Genomic DNA, 22,998 nt, shown 5'->3' with positions numbered 1-22,998 from the left:
CCCCAGTACATTGTTGGGGTGCTGAAGTTTCCCAATATTACAAAACAACATTGAATGACTAACACATCCTAAACTAATTATGCGGTCTGACATGGGGATGGGCTCGTAATGTAGGCTAAACAGTAGACACTAGACACAATGCAATGCCAAAAAACTGGACTGTCTAGTCCTGTTTGTTTTACAATAATAGCTCAGAGAAAGTGCATACCAATCACTCAGAAAAAAAAGTAGTGACTGAGACGTTTGTATTCCTCATTCAACGCTGCACCTTTTTCTTCAATGGGACCTTAGAGAATGGGACGTATCAAAGGCGCGTCTTTAGATCACGGAATCGCCAATTGATCCGCGATTGGCTGTCGTGGAATGGTCACGCTCCGGTCAACCAATAACCTCATAACCAAACCTCATGGCCCCTCCCCCTTAATCAGTGCAACAAGTGCAGTGATGCTCTGTGCAGTTTCAACCTGCCAAGAAGCACTTCTAGTGCTGGAGCATCAACGGGCTCATCCCGGTTGTTTTGAACCATTTCTAGATATTTAAAACCATTCCGTATTTATTCTTTTTACACACGAGGTCCGTCAAGAGAGCTTCTTCCGACCGGCGAAGCGGAGATAACAGATTTTTTTGCCTAGGAATTGGTTGGTTTTAGTAGAAGTTGCAACTTGCAAGTGAACTTTGAGCTAGCTGAAGTTGCTAGTGTATATAGCCCAGTGTTTGAAAAGTTAGCCAGCCGTTTGTCTCAAGATGTTGCGAGGTAGTTGGCATGGTAGCGGCTAACCAAAAGCTTTTACTCCTGACAACAATGTTGTTTTCTGATGTGAGCGTCGAGTTCAACCTTTGGACTTCAGAGAAACTCAGCCTTCCAAATCGTCTGGTTGACCATGGTCAGCCAACAAAAACAGCTGCTGTTTTGATGTGAAAAATCAAAAAGGACAACTCCGACTATGAGGAGGGTAAGGAAGCACCATTATGCGCCGTATGATCGTATCCATTAAACAAAACACAATCATGCGATCAAATGTTCAAATAAGAGTTAACAGTACGACGTCTGTTACTTTGCCGCTTCGTTTTACATCACAATAGTAAAGGTTTGCCTGTTGTGTGCTTTTGGAAAGAGAACGAAAGAGGGCTATTGTAGTGCATTACAGCCTTGGTTGTTATAGTGATGTGGGAGATGCCAGCCAGTGAGATGGTGAAGAAAGGGGGTGGGGGCTCTCAGCAACTACAAAGCTTTATAGGCAAAGCAAGTTCATTAATGCACAAATAAATAAGCAGTTCCCCCTCCCGAGTTCATTGCAAGCTTTTTTTTTTAAAGAAGAAAAAAATGCACTGTGTACAGTAATCCTCTTTGATGCTTGTTTGCGAGGCATAGTTAATTCTGGTCATGCATACATACAGTGTTTGTTTTTGCATCAACTTGTTTTTACAGCTCCCCTGCCATGAAACTAGGGAGTTATGACATGTGAGTGAGTGGTATATCCAGTACCTGTTGCATTTGCATTGATTGTATTGCACTGACTGACTGAGAGTTCCACAAAAAGCTTACACTGCTTGTATTCTAAAGATTCAGTATCTCCTTCATATGAAGTATGAAGGAGCAGCAGGTATAATACTTCTCACGGCACCATTCCATTTTTGGTGCAGGCAAGTTGAGAAAACAATGGGGAGCATTCAGTTTTACTCATCAGACGAGGACATTAATAATAGTTTTGTTTAAACTATTTTGATTTTCCCCTCACAAAGTCAAATCCTTTTGACTGTTATTTATTAATCATGAACATAGTTTAATTGTGCTATTGGAGCATAAATCCATTTTACACTCGGTTGGCAAAATTGTAACCAATTGTATGCGGTATGCCTATAACCTGATAACCTGTATGCTATATGCCCTTGGCTTATAGATAAGATAGCCTTCATTGATACCTGGAGGGAAATAAAGGTGTCCTAGCAGCAATGACAATTAAACACAAGAAAGAAGATGGGGTTGTCATCATGATCATGACATTGTATTTGAAGACAAATTGTTCTCGCATATAATTGCAATTCATTTAATGTTTAAAATTTAACTTGTACAAGCTTGTCTAAATTAAATGTATGAACATTTTTCCACATGTAAATACCTATGATTATTACATTGTGCAAAAATCTCAAATTTCTAAAATACTTGCAATTAGACAATTTATGTAATAATAGTGACAGGCCTAAGGAAAAGTATGTGTAAAAGACGCAGAATCTGACACAGAGGCAGAGCATAGTCAGATTTGTGGTAGAACAGCCTAGTTGAGTGCTGTACTGCGGTTAGCTTGTTGTTAACTTGGCCTAATAACGTTTTGTCCTTGCTAAACTCTGTACACTGTGGTGCGGTGTTGGATTTCTGGGTGGCTGTTTCTATGACAAGCCGCAGTGGATCAGGTGGGTGAGTTAGCGGATGCCTTGGTGTTGGTGCAAGTGGTTGACACTCCCTGGCTTTGGCGTATACCGGTACTTAGTTCCCATGATCTATGGAGGGGGTGTGGCCCCAGTCTCTGTCTCCGTTCATCAAATTATAAGGAACTAGGTCACAGCCACAATTTGAGACCGCTGGAGTAGCCTACAGCTTGACAGAGAGGTCACCTGAGCTAGTTGCACTTTGCAAACACCTATTTCCGATTTTTAAGCAATCCAGCCGTTTTAGAAGATGGTTGTCTTGAAATCATCCCCTTGCCAGACGTGTGGCTACTTTAGTGAACTACCTTTAATACCTTTTTATACATTATAACTATTACAGTAAATGAACATGATAGTTGGCATTTATCCCAGATCACCTTCCATTTGTCAACACTTGGCACCCAGTGCTTGTTAAAAAGCACATATTGGTGCCTCCTGTGGGAAAACACTGCAGTTCAACACTTTGTCTTATAATGGATCTTTTTGTCTGTCTCTCAGTCAGTATGGCTGAATAGCCTAGTTGTCTCTCTGATTAGGCTATAATGTGTGGATGAAACAAGTCCCGAACACAGACTGGTAAAGCTTTGGTAATCTGATTAGTACTGGTAGGGAAGAAGACATGGCTGCATGCACGCACACACACACGCGCACACACCCACCCACCCACCCACCCCTCAAACTCTCGGCTGGTCTTGCTGTTGGACTCGGACATTCAGTCCCCTGAAATGTCTCCTCAGACCACCCGGGCCTCAGACTTGACTCTTGGCCGAGGGAAACGCTGCATAAAAGTTAAGCTTTCTGAAATGTCGGAAAAATAGATTATGAATGTTGATTCAGATTTATGAAAGTGTGTTTGATTTATCTTGCCAGACAGTGAAACAACTTCACATGTGAATCCCATCCACTTGGAAAACAAGATAAAATCTTTTCTGTTAAACCTTTCCAGAAGTATTCCTACTTACTGATCTACACACACTGAGTCACTGACCATTCCCTTTCTGTAGAACATTTGGGAGGCCATTTTGCTGTAAATCACCTGAAAAGCCGTTTTCCTTGTAGGTTTCTGTAAAGACTGATGGGCAACTAGTAAACTAACCACTTTACAAAGGAATGGCAGAGGTGCTTCAGGGTGTCTCACAGCTAAGCCAGAGAATTGAAAGTGCTTCCCTTCATACTCTCTGTCTGACTCACTTTTTTCCTTGTTTTAAATTTTCAGTTCATTTTGGCCCTAATTAGTTTTTATCCTAGCCTGAGGCAGCACATACTACTTTAGAGGTGAACCAGGGGCGGGAGTTAACTAATCATTATGCATTTATGACCTCTTGCATAAGAGCCTGACTTTTCCCCACAAATGGGAAGGGAGAGAGAATTTGAAAGGGAGTGAGATAGAATGCCTTCTTCCCTGGTCTTCATGTAGCAGTGTGTTTACGAACTTGTGAAGTCATGGGTGCATGTTTGCATATGCGTGATGCGGCACCTAAGTGCAATGCGAAATTGCGGATCCATTGCACACTTTATCCGGTGGGAAAGGATGTCCTAAAGCATTGTTTGTATGAGACGTGTGTTTATGCAAGGCGTGCTTTTGGCTATTTTCTGCCCATGTGTTTGTGTATCCATGCACGCAGGTCTGTCCTGGTCTCCGGGAGTCTAATCTACAGCTGGCTCCAGCTGGCTGCCATGCGGGGGGGTTCTCCTCCCTGAGCTCTTAATTAACTGTGAACCAGGGAGGACCAATACACAACTCAGCACTGAGCTGGCTCTGCACTGTAAACTATATTACTAAGTTAATAAACAGATTCTTACAGGTCTTCAGAGGTCTACAGGTAAAAAAAATACCACACAGGCCTAGTCTTGCAGTGCAATTGAGCTGTGCTGCGGTAATGCTTGGATTGAAAAAAAGATAAAATCACAGTGATTGGAGAGCATAGCTAAAAGGATTACCTAGAGCACCTAAAATGTGTTAAAAAGTCATGGCTAAATAAAATATTGGCAAGGCAGAGCCTGAGCCTCCTGTGAAATGGAATAGTCCACCTATGCGTTCTGGCTCCTTGCTATCAACACTGCAAAGTGTTGTGGATGCCAACTGGCCTGTGACAGTTGGTGCCTCATGGGGGGTGGGGGGTGCATAGAGGTGGTGGAAAAGCTGATAAGATGAAGAGGAATGTTTTTGGGAAAAAACAAAGACAAAAACACGAGACACCTAACTCTGTAGAAATGTTGTTCCCCCCCACACTTTCCTCACGTTTGGGCTCGGACGATACACGGAACAATTGATCGAGTCTCCACTCTCCTTTTTTCCGTTCACCGCGTTTTTCTTTTTTCCAGGGGCAGAGGAGGAAAGGACAACAACACAATTGAGCATAGCTTTGAAAACAGCACATTGTTTCGTGAGGGGGTGTTCACTGTCCGTCAGCAGCAGTGCTTGGCAGCGGTAGCTCTGTGTTTACATAAGTGTTCAGTGTGATGGAGTGAGCTGGTTGGAATGACAGCAGACTCCAGAGGCACTTGGACAGAGAAAGCCCATCTGTTGCTGCAGAGCAGGCGAGGAGACTGACCGGAGTCCCCCATCCCCCCGACCACTTCCCCCAACAATCGAATAAGCAATGCTGTGTTCACTGTTCATACTGTCAAAAAGTAAAAATATACACAAGGCTGTGTCATACCAGACAAACAGCACAAGGTTATGTTCTATGGAACGTGCTGGTTCTAACAAAGATTAGCAAGGAAACTTATTTATTTGCTTCCATTGAACACATCTGTAGATTTTAGAAAATGGAAAAGACTGGTGAATTTAAAAAATCACACCCGTGTGAACTGAGTGTTGCAACTCCCGCCCACCCCACCCCCCCCCCCCCCCCCACACACACACACCTCTCTCGCTCTCGCTCTCTCTATCTCTATCTCTACTGATAGTCATATACTGGTGCTCATAACGAACACGGACATTGCTGTTCCTTGGAGTGGTTGCACCACTCAAAAACAAATACAGCAAGGGTATATACATGATATATGACATAGATATGGTGCCCAGCCTCAGCCAATATTAGCACACATCCTCCTGGGCACCAAACCAAAACCTTTAAACCCAGATAAGGCATTTTTGTCTATAAAAAGCTTGCAAAGTTGGAAATGGAATATGTAGGATCCCTGTATATATTCAGTCTGTCCCAGGCCACTGCTGCAGGCTACCAGCATATTGGAGGGAGTTTAACAGTGCTGCTGCCCAGGAGGTCTGCATTCAATGAGAAGCTGAGAGTCCACTCCAGGGACCTCTCAAAACCTCAACCTCCCCACCTTGCCATCACCTCACCGTCGACGTAATCTGTAGAAAACCGGGCAATTTATTGCATCAATCACAATGGATTAGCGATTCTCAGTGCTTAGTCATGCTCACAAACCCCACAACCACTAGCATCAAAGACTCGGCTGCATTAGTTGCTGCCCTGCTACACACATGCACGCACACACACGCACGCACACACACACACACACACAGCTCAGTGCGACCCCAGCCTGGGCCTCAACTCTCCTTGGACTTAGAAATACTGCACCAAGGAGAAATGCACTCTGTGTTCTCAGTGTGAAACGTGGCCTTCTCCCGCTGCTCCCACACATTCTGAGTGATGCTCCTTTTTCAGCGCCCCAGCACAGTTATAAACCGTTATGAACTTGTATCATCATAGGCGGTGTATACATGGAACAGTTCAGCTCCATGCTCACACACACGACATACGCGTCGTTCTCTAAATTCCCCGTAACCCGCTTTTTACACACTTGCAATTATCTTCCATGATCTTTCTCTGAGGAATGCACTGTAGTATTACTGTGACAATCTTTCATCTTCCACTGATAGATCTGTTTCAAAATATATTCCATCACTATCTTTATCTTTCAGATCTGACTTTTCATTCACTGATTCAAATAAGTTACCTAGGAATAGGAACATTTGGGCTAAACCATTTCAGGTGATGTGAATTTAAGCAACTCAAACGCAACTTTATTTTTTATTTTTTAACTGTATTCGCTGTATGTAGTCAAATATACAGAAAGTGCCTGTACAACTATTCCTCAGTCTATTGTGCTTAATATCAAATATGCATGCCATAAAAATTTACGATTGAGTATATGTCTGTACTGGATACAAACAATACTGGCTTGGCTACAGCTGCTCACTCAAAAGGTGTCTAAGTCAAGCCATTTTGGTTTGATCACACTGGTCAGGTAACATTAATCTGTTCTCCCGACCGATGTACAGCAGCTGATCCTGCTCTCACTCACTGTATTTCTCCGTCTGTCTGTATACTAGTCATGGCTACCACTGTGTTCTTTACTAATCTTCTTTAATACTAATGCAGTGGTTCTCAAAGTGGGGTCCGAGCACCCGGCCCCCGGCTGGTTCCAGCGGGCCCCCAACTAAATGATTTACAGTTGAGATCAGGAACCAAATGGACCCTTACTTACAGGACCTGTAAGGATCCATTTGGTTCATTTGTATACTCTCAGGGTTGCAGACCTGAGGTCTGGAACCAAATGGGGGTCTGTGGCCTAATGTATACCATTACCAATCTGAAATTAAAAACTTTGAGGACCATGGTACTAATGAATCTATACATTGCCTTTGCAGGCGGACCAAACAGAGGGAACTTTGTCCACCATCGAAGACTCCCTTCCTTGCCTTCTCAGCCCCAAAGGCGACCCACCCCTTCAGCCCCGGAGTCGACCCCTCAGTGACATCTACCCCTTCCAGAGCCATGCTGAGAGGACTGCAGCCCCCTGCCTGCTGTCTGGCTGTGTTACCCAGATACAGCCAGTCACCTCAGATCCTCACTCAGAGGAGAGCAGGCTCAATGGCATCAACTCCTCGGCCTGGTCCGGTCCTGTAATAGGCCAACCTGATGATAAGCCCCACCCCTCACGGATTATGAGGCTCTTCTCTAACCCAAAGAAGTGTCCTGTCCTTGGGCACAGTCCAAGTACGGACTGTCCCTCCTCCCTCCAGGGCTCGCATGGTTCTGGTGGCCCACAGGCCTGGCCGGGCCTTTCAGGACTTGCTGTCGTGGACTCCTTCAAGAAGCTGCGCTCCTCTGTGCTCCAGGGAATCCAGAGCAGAGGAACAGCCAATCACGATGAAGAGTGTAGTCCTACAACCAATCCGCAACTAGATAATGGCTTGATCATGAGCAATCAAGGCAGTGGTCCAGGCCATGCGGCTAACCTCTTCACATTTTCAGAGGGATGCACTGTGTCTAACGGCCATAAGGTTGCTGTTACTAGCCAGTACGGCTCTGATTATGAGGACTGTGAGGTCGAGGCTGAAGAAGATGAGGAAGGAAATGGTCCTCAGAGGAACACTCGGTTCTCTAGGAGTATCAAGCGAGCTTACGGAGCAGGACGAATCACTTTACTCGACACTGGTCAGGGGAGACGAGGGGGAAGCAACAAGGATGTGACGGTGTGCAGCGAGAAGCCAGCTGAAGGGTCAGGGTCAGAGGTGGACCTGCACGCAGATGGAGTAAACGCAAACACAAATGTGAAGGTGATGCGCAGACTGAGCAAGAGTGCAGAAAACCTGAACCTTTTCAAGTCTTCTTTCAGACGCAAAGCCCCTTCACCCAGTGCTACGTCACCTGCGCCAGACTCCCCAGGGACCAGCAGACCCAACAGGAGCGCAAGCCTCCAGAGGACGGCCAGTGCCTCATCAATGGACGCACGCGGACGCAGCAGCGTCCCACGTTGTAAGAGCCCTCTGAAGGCCAAGGACCAGATGCTGAAGCTCATGGGCAGCATGACGGACATCACCACCAGGAGGCGGCTCAGCCGCTCCCCGGGCCCTTCCCCCATTTCCCCCACATCTCCACTGTCGCCCCTCAGCCGTCTCCACGATGACTATTCCCGCAGACTGCCTTGCCTGCTTGCCAATGAGCGGCAGCGGCGGCCCTCACCCGCCCGAACTCGGAAGGCCGGGGAGAGTACGGACGGGAGGCAGGCACAAATTGAATTCACCCCTGTGCTCCACCCACCACCTGACTCTGTCTTCAGCCCGCTCCTGCACCAGGTTCATATAGGCACGGTCTCTGTGGAGAATGCAGAGGGGAAAGAACGGGCTTCACTCTCTCTCTCTAATTACAATGCTTTGTCTATAACTTCAACCAGCTGCTACACACTGACCGCAGAATGCCATTCCCCCCCACTCAACCTCATTGAACCTTCTGGAAGCAAAGACCAGACAAACGTCACGTCACAACTAAATGAGGTAAGCAGTCAGTGGACCAGGTAAAGATGGCACCCTCCCTCCTGAACAAACAGTGTCCCACTCCCTTGTGTAACAAGGAAGTCATCTTTATGCACCGGTTCCGTTTGAAAATATTTTTTTTTAGTGTTCAGTGATTAAGGTAATGTCCTGCAGCTGAATTAAGCTAGCAAGGAACTGTGTCCTTATATCATTATTATTCATTTTTCTAAAACTAAAAACAGTTTACAAATCTCTTTGCACAACACGTAACAAAAATAATTGAAATGGTAAAATGTCATATCAACAAAATAACAATACAAACAACTATAAAGTGGCACAGTAAATTGTAAAGGGCCAAAGTGAAGGGGAAAACGGCTAAACAAAGAAGCGCTCGGGTGGTAAAGTGCCTGCATATCACCGCATAGGCTCATCGTTTGAATCCACCGTGTTGCATCTGGCTTTGTCAAGCGTCTAGTGTACGAACTACGAACACAATTGGCGGGAGGGGGGGAAGCCGGGCAGGGAAGTTGATATTTGTAATTGCACATACTCCTACAGGCTGCGATAGCACCTGTCGTCAGGGAGTGTTGGGCGGGGGGGGACTCCTCACTGCAGGTGAATGTCTAAGAAGTATGTGGCATTTAAAGACTAAATTGGGGAGAAAAAGGTGGTTAAAAAGCAAAAAACGAGACAAATGAAATAAAAGCTAAACAAAGGAAGGAGACTAAACTATAGTACAGTAAATGAAACCACCTGTGAACCAGCGTGTCCTTCTCTCAAGGCTGAAACAGCCCTGCCATTAATCAGCAAGGACAAGACAGTGGAAGTGAAGACTCATGAGGTCATAGGTTTTGTGAGTGAAGACTTGCGAGGTCATGGGTTGTGTCTCATCTGTGTGAAGTAACAATGGGATGAAGGCAATAAAAAGATCAAATGTCTGCCTTATCACCTGGAGCCGGAAGTATCATCAATGAATTATTACTCGACGCAATGCCATCGACATGATGCATGATATTTGAACTGTAGCCAGAAAGCAGGAGCTGAGAGTGCAACAGTTCGAGCAACACACCGGTCCAAAGGTCCCCACAAGGGCTGCAACTATCGACTATGTCATAATCGATGAGAGTATTTTCTTAAATGTATGATCGATATATCTGTATATATTACATATCAATGAATCTATGTGAAGCATAGATTCATTAAAATTGGGTTTCTTTTTTCTCTTTAATAATTTACTAAATTGATTAATCTGATTAACCACTTAAACCCTGCTTTATACTTCGTCGTATCACGGTGTCACGCAAACAAATGCAGATCTACAACAAGCTCACAGCGCATTGCAATGTGACTCATGGTGTGCTTGTAGAACGGCTATTTTAGCTATTTAAATTATATTAGGGAATTACATATTATTTTATTATAATATTTTAATTTGATTGAAATAGATTACAATTTAGACATTTAGCGGATGCTCTCTTCCAGAGTGAAATCTTTTTTATGTGATTGCAAAAAAAAAAACATCAAGAACGAATGTCTTCACCTCCACCACCTTCCACTATGGTGGAAAATTGGGAGTGAGCCTGCAGTTCTGCAGTGTTGATTTTTACAGCAATTTTAGTTTTCATTAGCTCTATTTTCCGCATGCAATAGAGTGTAAAATGACTTATACTGGATATCTTGTCCACTAGTCCCTAACATTTTAGTATAGTTTGTATTTGTCATGAAATATTCAATAGTCTTTCAGTCAGGACAACTCAAGAATGGATGGAATATATATTTATTGAATATATAAAATTAGCAATATATTTATTATGATTTGGCGATGAATTGGACCTAAACAGCAGATCCAAAACGACAGGTGGTAGCTGGGGAGGAGGCGGGTGAGCAGCAAAACTTTAGCATACAGCAGAGCAGCAGAATCAGCAGCAGCATGCAAACAAGCAGGAGGGGTAGTGCAGATCCTCCAGTTTAAATAGCCGGTATGAAGATGGAGTGAGTGAGTGTGATTGGCTGAGTGAGAACGTGATGCTGAGGCGGCCCAATTAACTCCACTGAGGTTTCCTGACTGAACTTGCTCTGTGCATGTCTGTGACAGGTGCGATGCTCATTAGTTTTAGTCATCATGGCTTAGTTTTTTTTAGTTTTAGTCAGTGAAAATAGGTAGCCGGTGAACATTTTTTGTCATAGTATTAGTCGACGAAATCAACACTTCAGTTATGATTGAACTTTTGGTAACCCTTTATATTAAGGTCGTCTTTATAATGCATTATAGCGCATTTATAATTCATTATAATGTGCTTATAATGCATTATAAGACTCGTTATAAATCATGTATAACGACTTATAACCACGTTTATAACAAGTGCTGGTCATAATGCATTATTATGTTAGTGGAACAGCACATTATACTTAAAGGTCTCAAAGTCCTGCTACCGTATATCATATTATTGATGTTAAGACATTATTCCATTTAATACACATTGGTTATAAAAATGCATTATGACATAGATTACAGCACTTCTCTATGTGCCTTTATAACCACCTTATAATTGTTATGTGCTGTTCCACTGAGCATAATAATGCATTATGACCAGCACTTATAATATGTTATAACGTGGTTATAAGTTGTTATTACATGATTACAATATAAATGAGCTTATAATGCATTATAAAGGCAACCTTAATATAAAGTGTTACCGAACTTCTTTTTAATCACTTAAATCTATTAGTGTAATTAGCTGTTGCACTCCCCACCAGTGTCAATGAAATTAATTAATCAACAATAGCAACTGAAATCTTCGCGGCTTTTCTTCGCGCCCTCCCTCCCTCCTCTTATGTCATCCTGAGTCATAAACAATTGTTGTGACTTCTGCTACAGCTGGGTCACATGCTGAGGCCAGTGGTACTATTTTACCCTCCACACTGAAGGAGCTGCCCAGGGTTAATAATTACACCTTGTTTGTGATTAGCAGCCCTTGCGCAAAGCTTCCAGCTCCATATTCCCAGTTGCTGTGGCAGGTTAGGCAGCTATCAGTAAGTACCATGCTCCCCCCAGCCCCCCTCTCCCCACTGTCTGTTTTCCCTCCCCTCCCTCCCTGTGGTGGTGGCAGCCCGCTGGGTCAAAGTCCGATAACAATGCGTACTAGGCCCAGGATAGCTGGAGCAACACAGACCGTACAGGCAGAATTGTAAACATATAGCTACATGGATTTAGATAAAATCCTAGCCATATAGCCAGACTCTTGATTTAGAGGCTCAATGGAGGAAATACTATTTGGTTTCCATTCAATAGCAAGAGGCGGGAGGCATTAGCTGGACTTGTGAAGACTGCTTTCAGGAGACGGGCCTGTGTGTATGTTTGTATATGAGTGTGGGTATATTTCAAAATGGTGCTGGGCCACTGTGTGCCATTTCAGTGCATATGCAGGGGACCGGACCCAGACCAAGAGAACAAGGAGGTGAGGTTTCAGCCTGAGTATCATTCGCTAACTAAACAATTTAGAAAACTTTTTAGATGAGTAACTATTATCCAATATTTGACCATTTAGCCATACAATAGATGTATCGTACTGTATGTAAGCATGCAGGATGTTATCACTAAATGAAGGAAATATTTTTTTCATATTTTCTTGATAACCCTTGATAATCCCACTCAACACACCCAGTTGTGTGTTGAGTGTTTGGGCAATCACTGTGTGAATAGTTGAATACTTTCACATGGTTTGTGCCAGACTTTCAGTGAGAATCCTGATATGGTTCCTTGAAAATGTACTCCTTAATGTAGCATTTTCGTTTTGCCTTTAAAGACAGTTTTACTAACTTTGAAGGCACTCAGCTCTGTTTCTGATTAACATGTTCACAGACTTTCTGTCCTACAGCCTGTAAATCTCGGGACCATTGCAGGTTGTTGAATGGGGGAAGAGTGATAAATTGGCCTCATTGACCTGTGAACTTTGACCTTTGTCCCCCCCCTGCTCTCCAGGCATCATCTGACCAAAATGTACAAGAGGCACTTCTCAAAGCCGAGGCATGCAGCAGCACCCCTCCTCTCTCGCCAGTATCATCCACAGGGTCATCCTCATCCCCTGGAGAGGCGTCCACCTCTTCCATAGAATCACCGTCGTCCGTCAACCCCAGGCGGAGGGCGGGGAGAACACGGCCTCGGCCAATCTCTGCCTACGGCCAGCTGGTGTCAAGGAAATGCCCCATCCCAGAGGAAGAGGCAGAGCTGCATCCGGATGAAAGAACTACAAACGGAACATCCTGTCAAGACTACAATAGCAATGACGGTTGTGTGAGTGGAGACAGTCCTGACGGCCGTGGCGTCAATGGGGACCTTCAGAGCCGAAAGCAGCGGCCCGTCTCAGTGATAGGAGGAGAGGAGCTCTTCTCCTCCCCCGAGGAGAAGGAGTGCCGCCTGCCCTCGGTAAGGCCCGACTTTCTGATGACGGCTATGGCAGTTTTTAAGCCCAAGGAGTGTTTTTTGTGCAAAACTAATGCTTGGAATGGATTCAGAATCATGAATATATTATAATAATATAATTTCAATAACGTCATTAATGCACTTCTGCGTTGCTTTCGGAACTCGCCCCTGCTGCATCGCAGGCGTGCATTAATGACGTTAAACCACCATCTCTAATGTAATAATGCTTAAATACACCTCCCGGGTATTCTAGTGCGTACTGCGTAGTAGAGATGCTTTTTACTGTCCAATTGCCACATGTAATCCAAGTGATCCATTATAATCTTATGCAGAAGTAAGACTGTACTGAATAGGTTGGTTGTATCGACGGTGAGCCATCATAGCACTCATGGATTCATCATCACCATGACTGATTTCAGTCATTTTAATTCCATATAAGTCAGCATGTCGCACAGCGAAAAACTTGTAGATCAGCTATTTTCATTAGTTTAAAGATGGCGTGCCGTGATTTTTTTCCACACTAAAACATGATCATCAGGTCTTATTGTTATATAAGGAGGTATACATTTTTTCAAAAAAGTCTACAGTATTTGTTAAAATGTTGTTTTTATGTGGGCACGCCCACCAGTTAAGTATGCCTGGTGGGTGGTGATCCACCTGTACTGAAGCCGCACCCACAGCTGTAGTTGCATCTTAAAGGGGGAGGGGTTAGGGGAGTGGCTTATAGTGTGATATATTACTATATACTATATTACTGTTTATTTCATTGGCCCGTTTGACTGTCAAGGGTTCAGCCTCCAGGAAGAAACCCTAAATACAAAGTTAATACACCATTGCACATAAAAACGACTCCAGGGTGTCTAATGAAGTACTGTCACCTCATAGACACATGAAAAATAAAAACATTGTGGCACTCCCTTTAAGTATTTTAAGCGGTCAAACTAGCAAAAGAATACATTACATGCTCAATCTTCCAGAAAACTATATTCTAGGATATTTCATAAAAGCCTTGATGTGCAACTGGCTGGCTGTATGGCTACCAAAACATAATTTTACATATTGTACTAATTGTTTATGAAACCCTAGTGTGTGCGTGGGGGCTCCTTTCATGCTGTTTCACAAATCACAGATTAGTACTTGGCCGAACGCCATTTTTCAGCCGTGAGATTTTATTTTGCTATAATCCACGACCCTTAACTAAATCCCACAATGTTTTCTCCCCCTGCAGCCCCTGTCGCGACCCCCGGTTCCGTCCCACCAGGTGCCCCCCTACAGAGCCGTGTCTGCCAGGTTCCGCCCCTCCTCCACCCTCTCCCAGAGCACCCCCATCGGACTGGACCGTCTCGGACGGCACAAGATCCAGAGAGTACTCAGCGGTGAGAACCAGGGGATTGTGTTTAGCGGGGGGGGGGAAAAAACAACAACAACAGAGATAGTGAGTCTGGGAATGTTGATGTGCGTGTCTCAGGACAGCGCAGGAACAGAACCGGGTCTGTGACCACGTCGATTTTGCAGATTGTTTTTGTTTTTGCAAGTAATGCTAGATTAATAGATTTGCTTTGGCCACCGGTAGATTTACACACCGTGTTAATGCCCACTGTGTATTCTGTCATCTGTGCATTGCAGATGAGAGCTCTGAGAGCTCTACGGTGGACGACAGCGTGAGCGAGGAGGACGGCAGCTTTGATGAGCTCACTGATGGGACACCCTACTTGCAGTCGGGGGTGGAGCTCCCCATGCTCAACGAGGTGAGTCAGCTTGGTGGAATTAACACCATGATCCCAACCGCTTGCCTTCCTGACAACAACTGAACCGTGGAAAACATGGGTTGGATCTGCTGGGATGTAACATTCTGTCACTCACTTTAATCCCAGTGTGTGTGTCTGTGCAGTCAGTCACAAAGACACAAAGTTTGTGTGTTGTGAAGATGCACTGGGCTGTTGCTTTGTCTGGTCTGCTACCTTAGCAGAACAGGCAAATTCTGCAGTGTCCCAGACATCCAGATGTAATCTTGTATGTTTGACATAAGACATGGCCTTGCCCGGCATGTAATATTGTACTGTGTGTGTGTGTGTGTGTGTGTGGGGATCAGTGGATAATCGCTGGTCATGCGGTGTACGCTGAGGCCCTCTGGGACCATGTGACCATGGAGGACCAGGAGTTGGCCTTCAAGGCAGGGGACGTCATCCGCATCTTGGATGCCTCTCACAAGGACTGGTGGTGGGGCAGGGCTGTCGACAGGGAGGCCTGGTTCCCCTCCACCTTTGTCAGGGTAAGTGGACTTCCTGACCTGCGTGTCTAAATGCATGTTTGCTCTCCAACCACAAAGCAAAGGGCTCCAAACTGGCTTTGCTCCAAACATGCCCCGTTAACCCCCTTTAATACTGTGTGTAGAGGGCTTTGGTAGTTCAGAGGTTCGGCTGGTTTCTGTGGCGACCACTGCTGATTGGCAGTTGAGTCTTAATTAGGCTGGCTGTGGTTACCACGGTGAGGCCAGTTGATTGGCAGATGCTCATCTGCTGTGCTGTGTAATTGCCTGGTGCTGTTGACCGAACAGGAGTTGGTTAAATTGTGGTGTTGTCATAGTGATGTGGAACATTCTTGGGCTATCATAGTTTTATTAGTTAACTTCCTTGCATTTATTTAATTATTTCATATATTTTAACGGCAATGTGTATTTAAATTTTGTTTTAATGAAAATTGTCCCTTATCTCACTTGTTTGTGAAGCGCAATAAATTACTGCAAACAGAGCGACATTTACCAAACTGATGTGTATGTCCTCACGATGTACCATTATGGGAGCTTTATCTGAATGGTTTTTCTGTGATCCCATTTGATGTTCAGTTCCCACTGTGGGTGTGGTGCATTCACATGCATGCGTGTGTTTGTCTGTGCACAGCTGCGTGTGAACCAAGAGGACTCGAGCGGGGAGAGTGTAGAGAGCATCGCTGACCAGGAGGAGCCGGCCCCCAGGGACAGCAGCCAGCACAAGGAGCAGATGAGGACCAATGTGATCCAAGAGATTATGAACACCGAGCGGATCTACATCAAGCACCTAAGAGACATCTGTGAGGTACTGGAGCTGCCCACCTAGACCACAGCACTCTTGGCACTGGCAACAATTCATGAGTGTTCATTGAACTGTAGTGGGTTGAGTTTTCAACACAGAAGTTTGCAGTGTATAAATGAAATGTCTATGTTTGGAATGTCACCTGTTATTTGGTTTGCCGATTAGTCATTTATTTAGTAATATGTGAATATGCTTTTTGGCTACTAATTTGCTCACAGTCTACTAGTTCAGAGAGAGTTCAAGAGTGAGAGGGATAGTATAGCTCAGTATGGGACCATTTCACAAAGATGGCCGATGACAAAGTTGCATGAGAGCTTTGCAAAACGGTGCTCAAATAAAACGGCAGCAGCATGAGCAACATGCTGGATGGGGACACAAAGAAGAATGTGAAGAACTGCTCTTCTGACATCTATGTTACTTCTGAGGAAAATGGGCAAGTAAACAAAGTGGAGAGCTATGAGAGGTTTCCCCCCTATCCGGGAAATGAATCCATTAGAATGGAACACTCCCCCAGACTGGCTACCTTAACCATTATTCATCTGCTATCTGGGAGTACTGGGAATGTCTGTGGTCGTGCCAACAGACTGCAGTGCGCTCTAGATGTTGATCTTTTAATAAAAATGTGTATACTAAACCTAAAGCAGACAGTTACCTGGGCTGGGTCAAGCTGTGTAGGTTGCTTAATGCATTTGAGCTGCGAAGATCAAGGCATAATTAAATGCCTAATTGAATATCTAGTATTCTGATAAATGTTCATTCTAATGTAGATTTGGGTGCATTTCGAGTTGGGTATGTGGGTCATCATAACTGTATTTCAGCTTTAGGCTACACCGTCAATTTAAATAAAAATGATGTCTGCTATCCGACTGCAAGACGATCTGTTAGTGACATCCCTGGAACATTGGAACATTTGCTGTCAACCTTTCCTGTGTACTTTTGTACAGGAATGCACACTATCACTTAAGACTAATTTGATTTAAAGTAGGGCTTATTTTCACAACTGCAAAGGTGAAACTGAAGTGGCTGGAGGCACATCTGCTTTTTTTCAATGGCTTTTCTGTGCTTCCAATGTGCATGCTGTCACTCAGGATAGTTGTGTGAACCAAAAGTCTGTCTCAAGAGAATAATCATTACTCACACAATGTAATGTTGAAGAGATGAGAATCCCTTTTACATTAACATATAAGAAATGCTTCAATTTAGTAAATTGGTAAATAAATCAACAGGGTTATGTTTACATGTTTAGCCTTTGGCGGCACCTGTTGGCCAGCAGCTGAACTGTTTCCAGGCTGTCCTGTCAGTGTTGATATGCTATAAAAGGCTTTGCTCTTCTCTGTCCAGGGTTATATCCGCCAGTGTCGTAAACACCCTACCATGTTCACTGAAGAGCAGCTCAAGACCATCTTCAGCAACATAGAGGACATCTACCGCTTCCAGAGGCAGTTCCTCCGTGACCTGGAGAAGAAATACAACAAAGATCAACCACATCTGAGCGAGATAGGCTCTTGCTTTCTTTTGCAGGTATTGGATCTAAACACATGATGCACAAACACTGAACATTCACTCACTCAATCCCCGAACACTCACTTGGGTCACTTGCTCATTAATTAATTCACAACGGATTCAGTGTCACTTACGTCACCACCGAATTAACCTCTCTGTCTCGCTCCGGGTCAGGGCGAGGGATTCTCCATCTACTCGGACTACTGCAACACCCACCCAGCAGCGTGTGCTGAGCTTCAGCGCTTGATGAAGCTGGGACGTTACAAGCACTTCTTCGAGGCGTGCCGGCTCCTCCAGCAGATGATTGACATCTCCATTGCCGGCTTCCTACTCACGCCGGTTCAGAAGATCTGTAAATACCCCCTTCAGCTCGGAGAGCTCCTCAAGTACACCCCCAAGGAGCACAGGTACCACCAGAAGCCAGAACACCCTGTTTTCCCTATTTACTTTTTTTTGCTTACAACAAATAACTTACAAACTTAAGTTTGTCAACCTTCTCTTTCTATCATCAACATCCGGGGTTCAACATCATGAACCCCTGCCGTGGTGTTCTTGGATGCTAACATGGTCTCTCCGTTGTTAGTGACTACAGTGGAGTGAGCAATGCGTACGAGGCTATGAAGAACGTGGCCAGTCTGATTAACGAGAGGAAGAGGAGGCTGGAGAGTGTTGATGCCATCGCTCACTGGCAGGTGGCCATTCTGCACTGGGAGGTAATGTTAACCATCTTGTTATTGGTCACGCTCAAATTAACAATATGTTACTTCATATAAGTGGATTTCTCGTATTTTTTTTTAAGCGATAAATAAATTGCATTCATGAACATCTTACTGTTAACTTGCTGCCACAGGGAGCTGACGCCCTGGAGCGCAGCTCTGAGCTGATCCACTCTGGCGAGATGACGCGGGTTGTCCCGCGGCATGGCAAGGCGCAGCAGCGCCACTTCTTCCTGTTCGACCACCAGCTCGTGTTCTGCAAGAAGGACATCCTGCGCAGGGACCTACTGCACTACCGCGGCCGGCTAGACATGGACCAGACGGAGGTGGTGGAGCAGGCTGACGGCCGGGACCCGGACCTGGGCTTGAGTCTGAGGAACGCCCTGCGCCTCCGCAACGCCTCCACCCTGGAGACTCTGTGTATGCTCTGCTGCAGGAAGCCCCAGGACAAGCAGCGGTGGCTGCAGGCCTTTGCCAGGGAGAGACACAGGGTCCAGGAGGATCAGGAGATGGGTGAGTGTTAACACCTTTTGTGCAATGGACGTGGTCGTGTATACACGTCTTTTCTAATCAAACCGCGGAGCGCCTATGACGTGTCTTTAGGTCCTTTTTTAATTATATCAAATGGGATCACTGAAATCTTTTTTCTAAATGTTTTGCCTCAGCGATCCTAGACATGTTTTGTGCATGCACACTGCTGTTCACTTCCTTGCTTACGGCCCGACTAAACTGTCTCTTTACTATAAATCTAGGGCACGCTCCATGGTTTTGATCAAAACTGCAATGTTCTGTCTTCATTTATGACTTAACAGCATCTCGTTTGGAATATAAACACTTCTAGAGAGACTTTAAACTTTAGTGACAGTGCAAGGTGGTAACGGCAGATTATGCCTCCCGGTTTTGGGGGGTATTGGAGGGCGGGGCTTTTCAGAGTAAAATCTGCCTCATCTGCTAGGCACTATAGCGCCATTATTATTTTTTTAAACATTCCAGCGCATTCAAGGTGTTAAAACATGGGCTGTTATCGCTGGGGCCATTAAGTGGAATTGCGTTTGTGGAATCCAAAATGACTGTAGCACACTACTTCTAATATGTTTATGATGGACTTTAGTCTCTCAAGCCAGACAACCATTCCACAATCTTCGAATGCTACAAAGTCTATAACTACGTTTTTTGATTCCAGAATATCTATGCGGTGAAAATGTATAATACACTACTTAACACATTACTTTTCTCTCTCTCTCTCTTCTCTTGTGACAGGGATAGAGATCAGTGAAGAGCAAAGAAAACGGGCTATTTTTAATGCCAGAAAGGCCAAACGAGGGAAGATCAAGAGTAAGTAACCATGTCATTTTTGACCCATTTCAACTTGAGGCCGATTCTGGAAAAACTTGAATGGATGTTGCTATATATCACCTGTCGGGTAGAATCCACATATGTCCAAAACTGTTACTTATCACGATTCAAATTTAAAAGTAGCAGATCTGCTATTTTTGTGATGCCCTAGTATAATCGAGAGGTTTCTATATATGTAGCCTCGGAAACCCAGACGTTTTTATTTCCAGGGAGAAAAAAAAACACACACACACACTCCTCTCTCTCTCTGTCGCTCTAAGTAATTAGTCTCATGTTGCGTAGCTGCGCATAGTTTCTCCCGGTGGATCCTGCCGGGAGCTGCCTATGCCATAAAAAGCATAGGTGAGTTCCAGGCTACTATATATGTGGTTAATTGTCAGGTTTTTAAATAATCTCCCTCTACTTTCTCCGTTAGCCACTGGGTACTCTGATTCTCTTCCGCCTCAGCACCAAAACCTTCACCCGCTTCACCAACGCCACGTCACCGTGCCAACCAGCGTGCCTCAGCAGCAGGTGTTCTCATTGGCCGAGCCCCAGAAGCGAAAGCCCTCCCACCTGTGGAACACTTTCACCCGCAGCGCCTTTTTCAGGAAATGAGACTTAATTATTTCACCCCTTGATCCCTGTTCTGTGAATGTGCGTAAACCTCACCCCCAAACCGTCGTCCTGAAGGCTCAAAGATCACTTTGTTGTTTTTTGTTTTGTTCTTTAAACCTACTTGTGAATGTATGTCATGCTTTATTTTGTGCTTTGTATGTCTGTTTATTCAATGTTGAAGTTCAGTGCCTGCAACTTGGGAGGGACACCTTAAAAAGTGTTAAAATACTGACTCCCTCCATATTGTGGGTGTTAACGATGCTGCTCATTATACCCCCACCCTGTCTTATGCCAGCTGAAACTTGTTTTTATGTTAATTAATTATGACAAAGTTTTTTTCTGCTTTAAATTTTGAGTACTTGTTGTGTTTTTGTTTGTTTTCACTAAGGCTGGAACCTTTTTTTTTCTTTTGTTGTGTGTCGTCTCTGAGCACAAATTGGCCAGAGAAGCAGTCGGTCAGCTGTCACACTCACTTCCTGTTAACATTGTAAATAAAAGTCTTGTACAAAATGACCAAATTGTGTCATTTTTAAAGAAGATTTACTAGCTTGACAGTTGACATGAATTCTGATTTCAAATGGTCACTCAAGTGTTGGAAAATGCTAATTGGTTTATTTGCTGTGGATGCACCCTTCCTCTTGTCAAACTGTCAAATGTAATAGCCTGATTTCTTTGAGATTGATGAATGAGAATGTTTTTTCATGAATGAAACCTTAGCCACAGGACTGAAGGAGGTGTGTTACTTCACCGAGGTCGACTCTGTTCCCACAGCTCATCTGAGCGAAAGGATCTGGTTTCACACACCCCTGTTGCCTGGGCTGCAAATGCATCTCAGCCATACACTACCTGCACTCACTGCTACGCACAGATACCGATTTCTGAGCCCTGTCTTATATTTATGTGCTTGTTTTTGATCTGAGACAGAGGATGAGAATGGCTATAGCGCTTGACCACCTAGTGATGAGACGGATATCAATGAAGTGACGGCATGTCTGTGCGCCTGTGTCATGGGCACAGAGTGTGTGGAGAACCAGCAGCCAACAAAAGATGGAGATGGAGATGCCCCTCAACTGGATGCTGCCAGTGTAAGTAATATTAACAGCTTTGAACCCGGTGTGTCTAATTTGAGCAAATGGCCCATGGGCATATGTTGAAAATGGCAGTTTGCAATCTCACAATCACTTCGTGAGATTGTAGATCTGCTATTTTTGCCCTACATACGATCGGATGAAGTACTGTAGATGGGCTAAACAGAGCTGATGCTCGGAGATATCAGCTGGAATGCATGTTTTTCTTGCATTTGTTTTTATGAGGCTAATGTCGTTAAATTGCAATTTAAAGAAAGGTCCTAAAACTCTGGTCATTCCTTCTCGTTGAAGATCCAGCATGTTTGTTAAACTACGAAAGATGGTCAACCATGGCTACTGTATGAAACTCTTGTACAAAAAACAGCCACGATGAGAATTGTCTATTTGGAAGGTCTTAACACTATTGAAAGTGCTGTAGTTTTTCTTTAATTTAAAAACAAACGGCAAATTTAAATGGAGATTCCAAATCTACAGTGATAACTAAAATCAGGCATGATTTTGGTTTGATTTGCTTCATTAAGTATGTATTATGTTAACGGTCTACTGTGAGATAGTGGGGTATAGATTCACGTTGAAAATTAAAATGGGCTAAGTGGCACTTGCGAGGTATGGTATGGGATGACACTCCTTGAATAATATATGTGTAACGGGTAACTCAATGAGTGAGTGCTGGATCTGGTGGAGTTACAGTTGCCCTCAGACTGTCCCTTCTACAAGAAGGCATGACCAGACAGCTGGCAAACAACATTATTTTAACAAGTGTTGCTGTCAAATCATTACCGTAAGTCTGAATTCCAATCGACTTCCCTACCCTTTATCTAACCAGAAGAAACTACATTGAGGTTCGAGACCTCATTTTGATCCAGTGATACAGCCACGGCCACGACGGAACACATTATGTAAATTAATGTAGACTGTATAGGGCCTATACAGGGCCTATACTATAGGCCCTTTGGTCTCCCAAGTCTGTGTCATTCACTTGGAGACAATTGACGTTGATTAGCATATCTGCCATTCCACTGTAAGGTACACCAGCTGACAGATAAAGAAGAGTGATTAGTCAACGAGGTCTGTGCCAGTGCCCACTGGGGCACTGCTGGCTTCATTACAGTGTATGACCTCTCAGTGACTCCCTGTAAATGTCATAAAATGGGTAAAAAATAAATCAATCATTAGCCACCGAGGGTCCTACACTTTATAACTCCTCTTTGCATCACCACTGAATCCCCACATTGTGGCTTGTATTTGTTTTAGCATTTTTGTCCTCCGTGAGACAGTGAATCCAGTCAAAGAGAGATACGTCTTGTCTTGTTGTGGGATTCATCCTAACCAAGGCATGGTGCACCAACCAACCGTCACCCAAAGCATTATTTTATATATATATATATATATATATATGAAAGAGAGGGGGGAGGTAAATGGTAATGGGATGCTGTTTCATTCATTTCAGCATCATGGTTTGGACTCTGGAGGCAGCAGGCCTGATTATCCACATGACAGTCCCCAGGGAGTTGATATGCATGGCTGCCTGGGGACCTGCAGTACAGAGACATATAATTTATCCCGTGTCACTTCAGCACCATAA

The 22,998-nt window shown here is 44.3% G+C and overlaps 1 protein-coding gene across 2 annotated transcripts; it reads left to right on the top strand.

Annotated features, from left to right (window-relative positions):
- Positions 1-475: 475 nt before the first annotated feature.
- spata13 (spermatogenesis associated 13) lies at positions 476-20,798 on the top strand. Of its 2 annotated transcripts, XM_080793407.1 has the most exons (13): positions 476-953; positions 7,052-8,680; positions 12,642-13,085; positions 14,311-14,458; positions 14,709-14,830; positions 15,175-15,354; positions 15,983-16,156; positions 17,495-17,674; positions 17,831-18,063; positions 18,240-18,369; positions 18,507-18,885; positions 19,633-19,707; positions 20,144-20,798. In XM_080793407.1, the coding sequence occupies exons 1-13, from the start codon at positions 945-947 to the stop codon at positions 20,323-20,325; spliced, it is 3,885 nt and encodes a 1,294-aa protein (XP_080649533.1). In that variant the 5' UTR covers positions 476-944; the 3' UTR covers positions 20,326-20,798. The 2 variants fall into 2 exon arrangements, with proteins under 2 accessions (XP_080649533.1, XP_080649534.1); XM_080793408.1 differs by lacking the exon at positions 7,052-8,680.
- Positions 20,799-22,998: the final 2,200 nt, after the last annotated feature.

This window comes from Protomyctophum bolini (assembly GCF_963924005.1).
Source record: "Protomyctophum bolini genome assembly, chromosome: 21".
Taxonomy (NCBI): domain Eukaryota; kingdom Metazoa; phylum Chordata; class Actinopteri; order Myctophiformes; family Myctophidae; genus Protomyctophum; species Protomyctophum bolini.
This window is presented reverse-complemented; position numbering and strand designations above follow the sequence as displayed.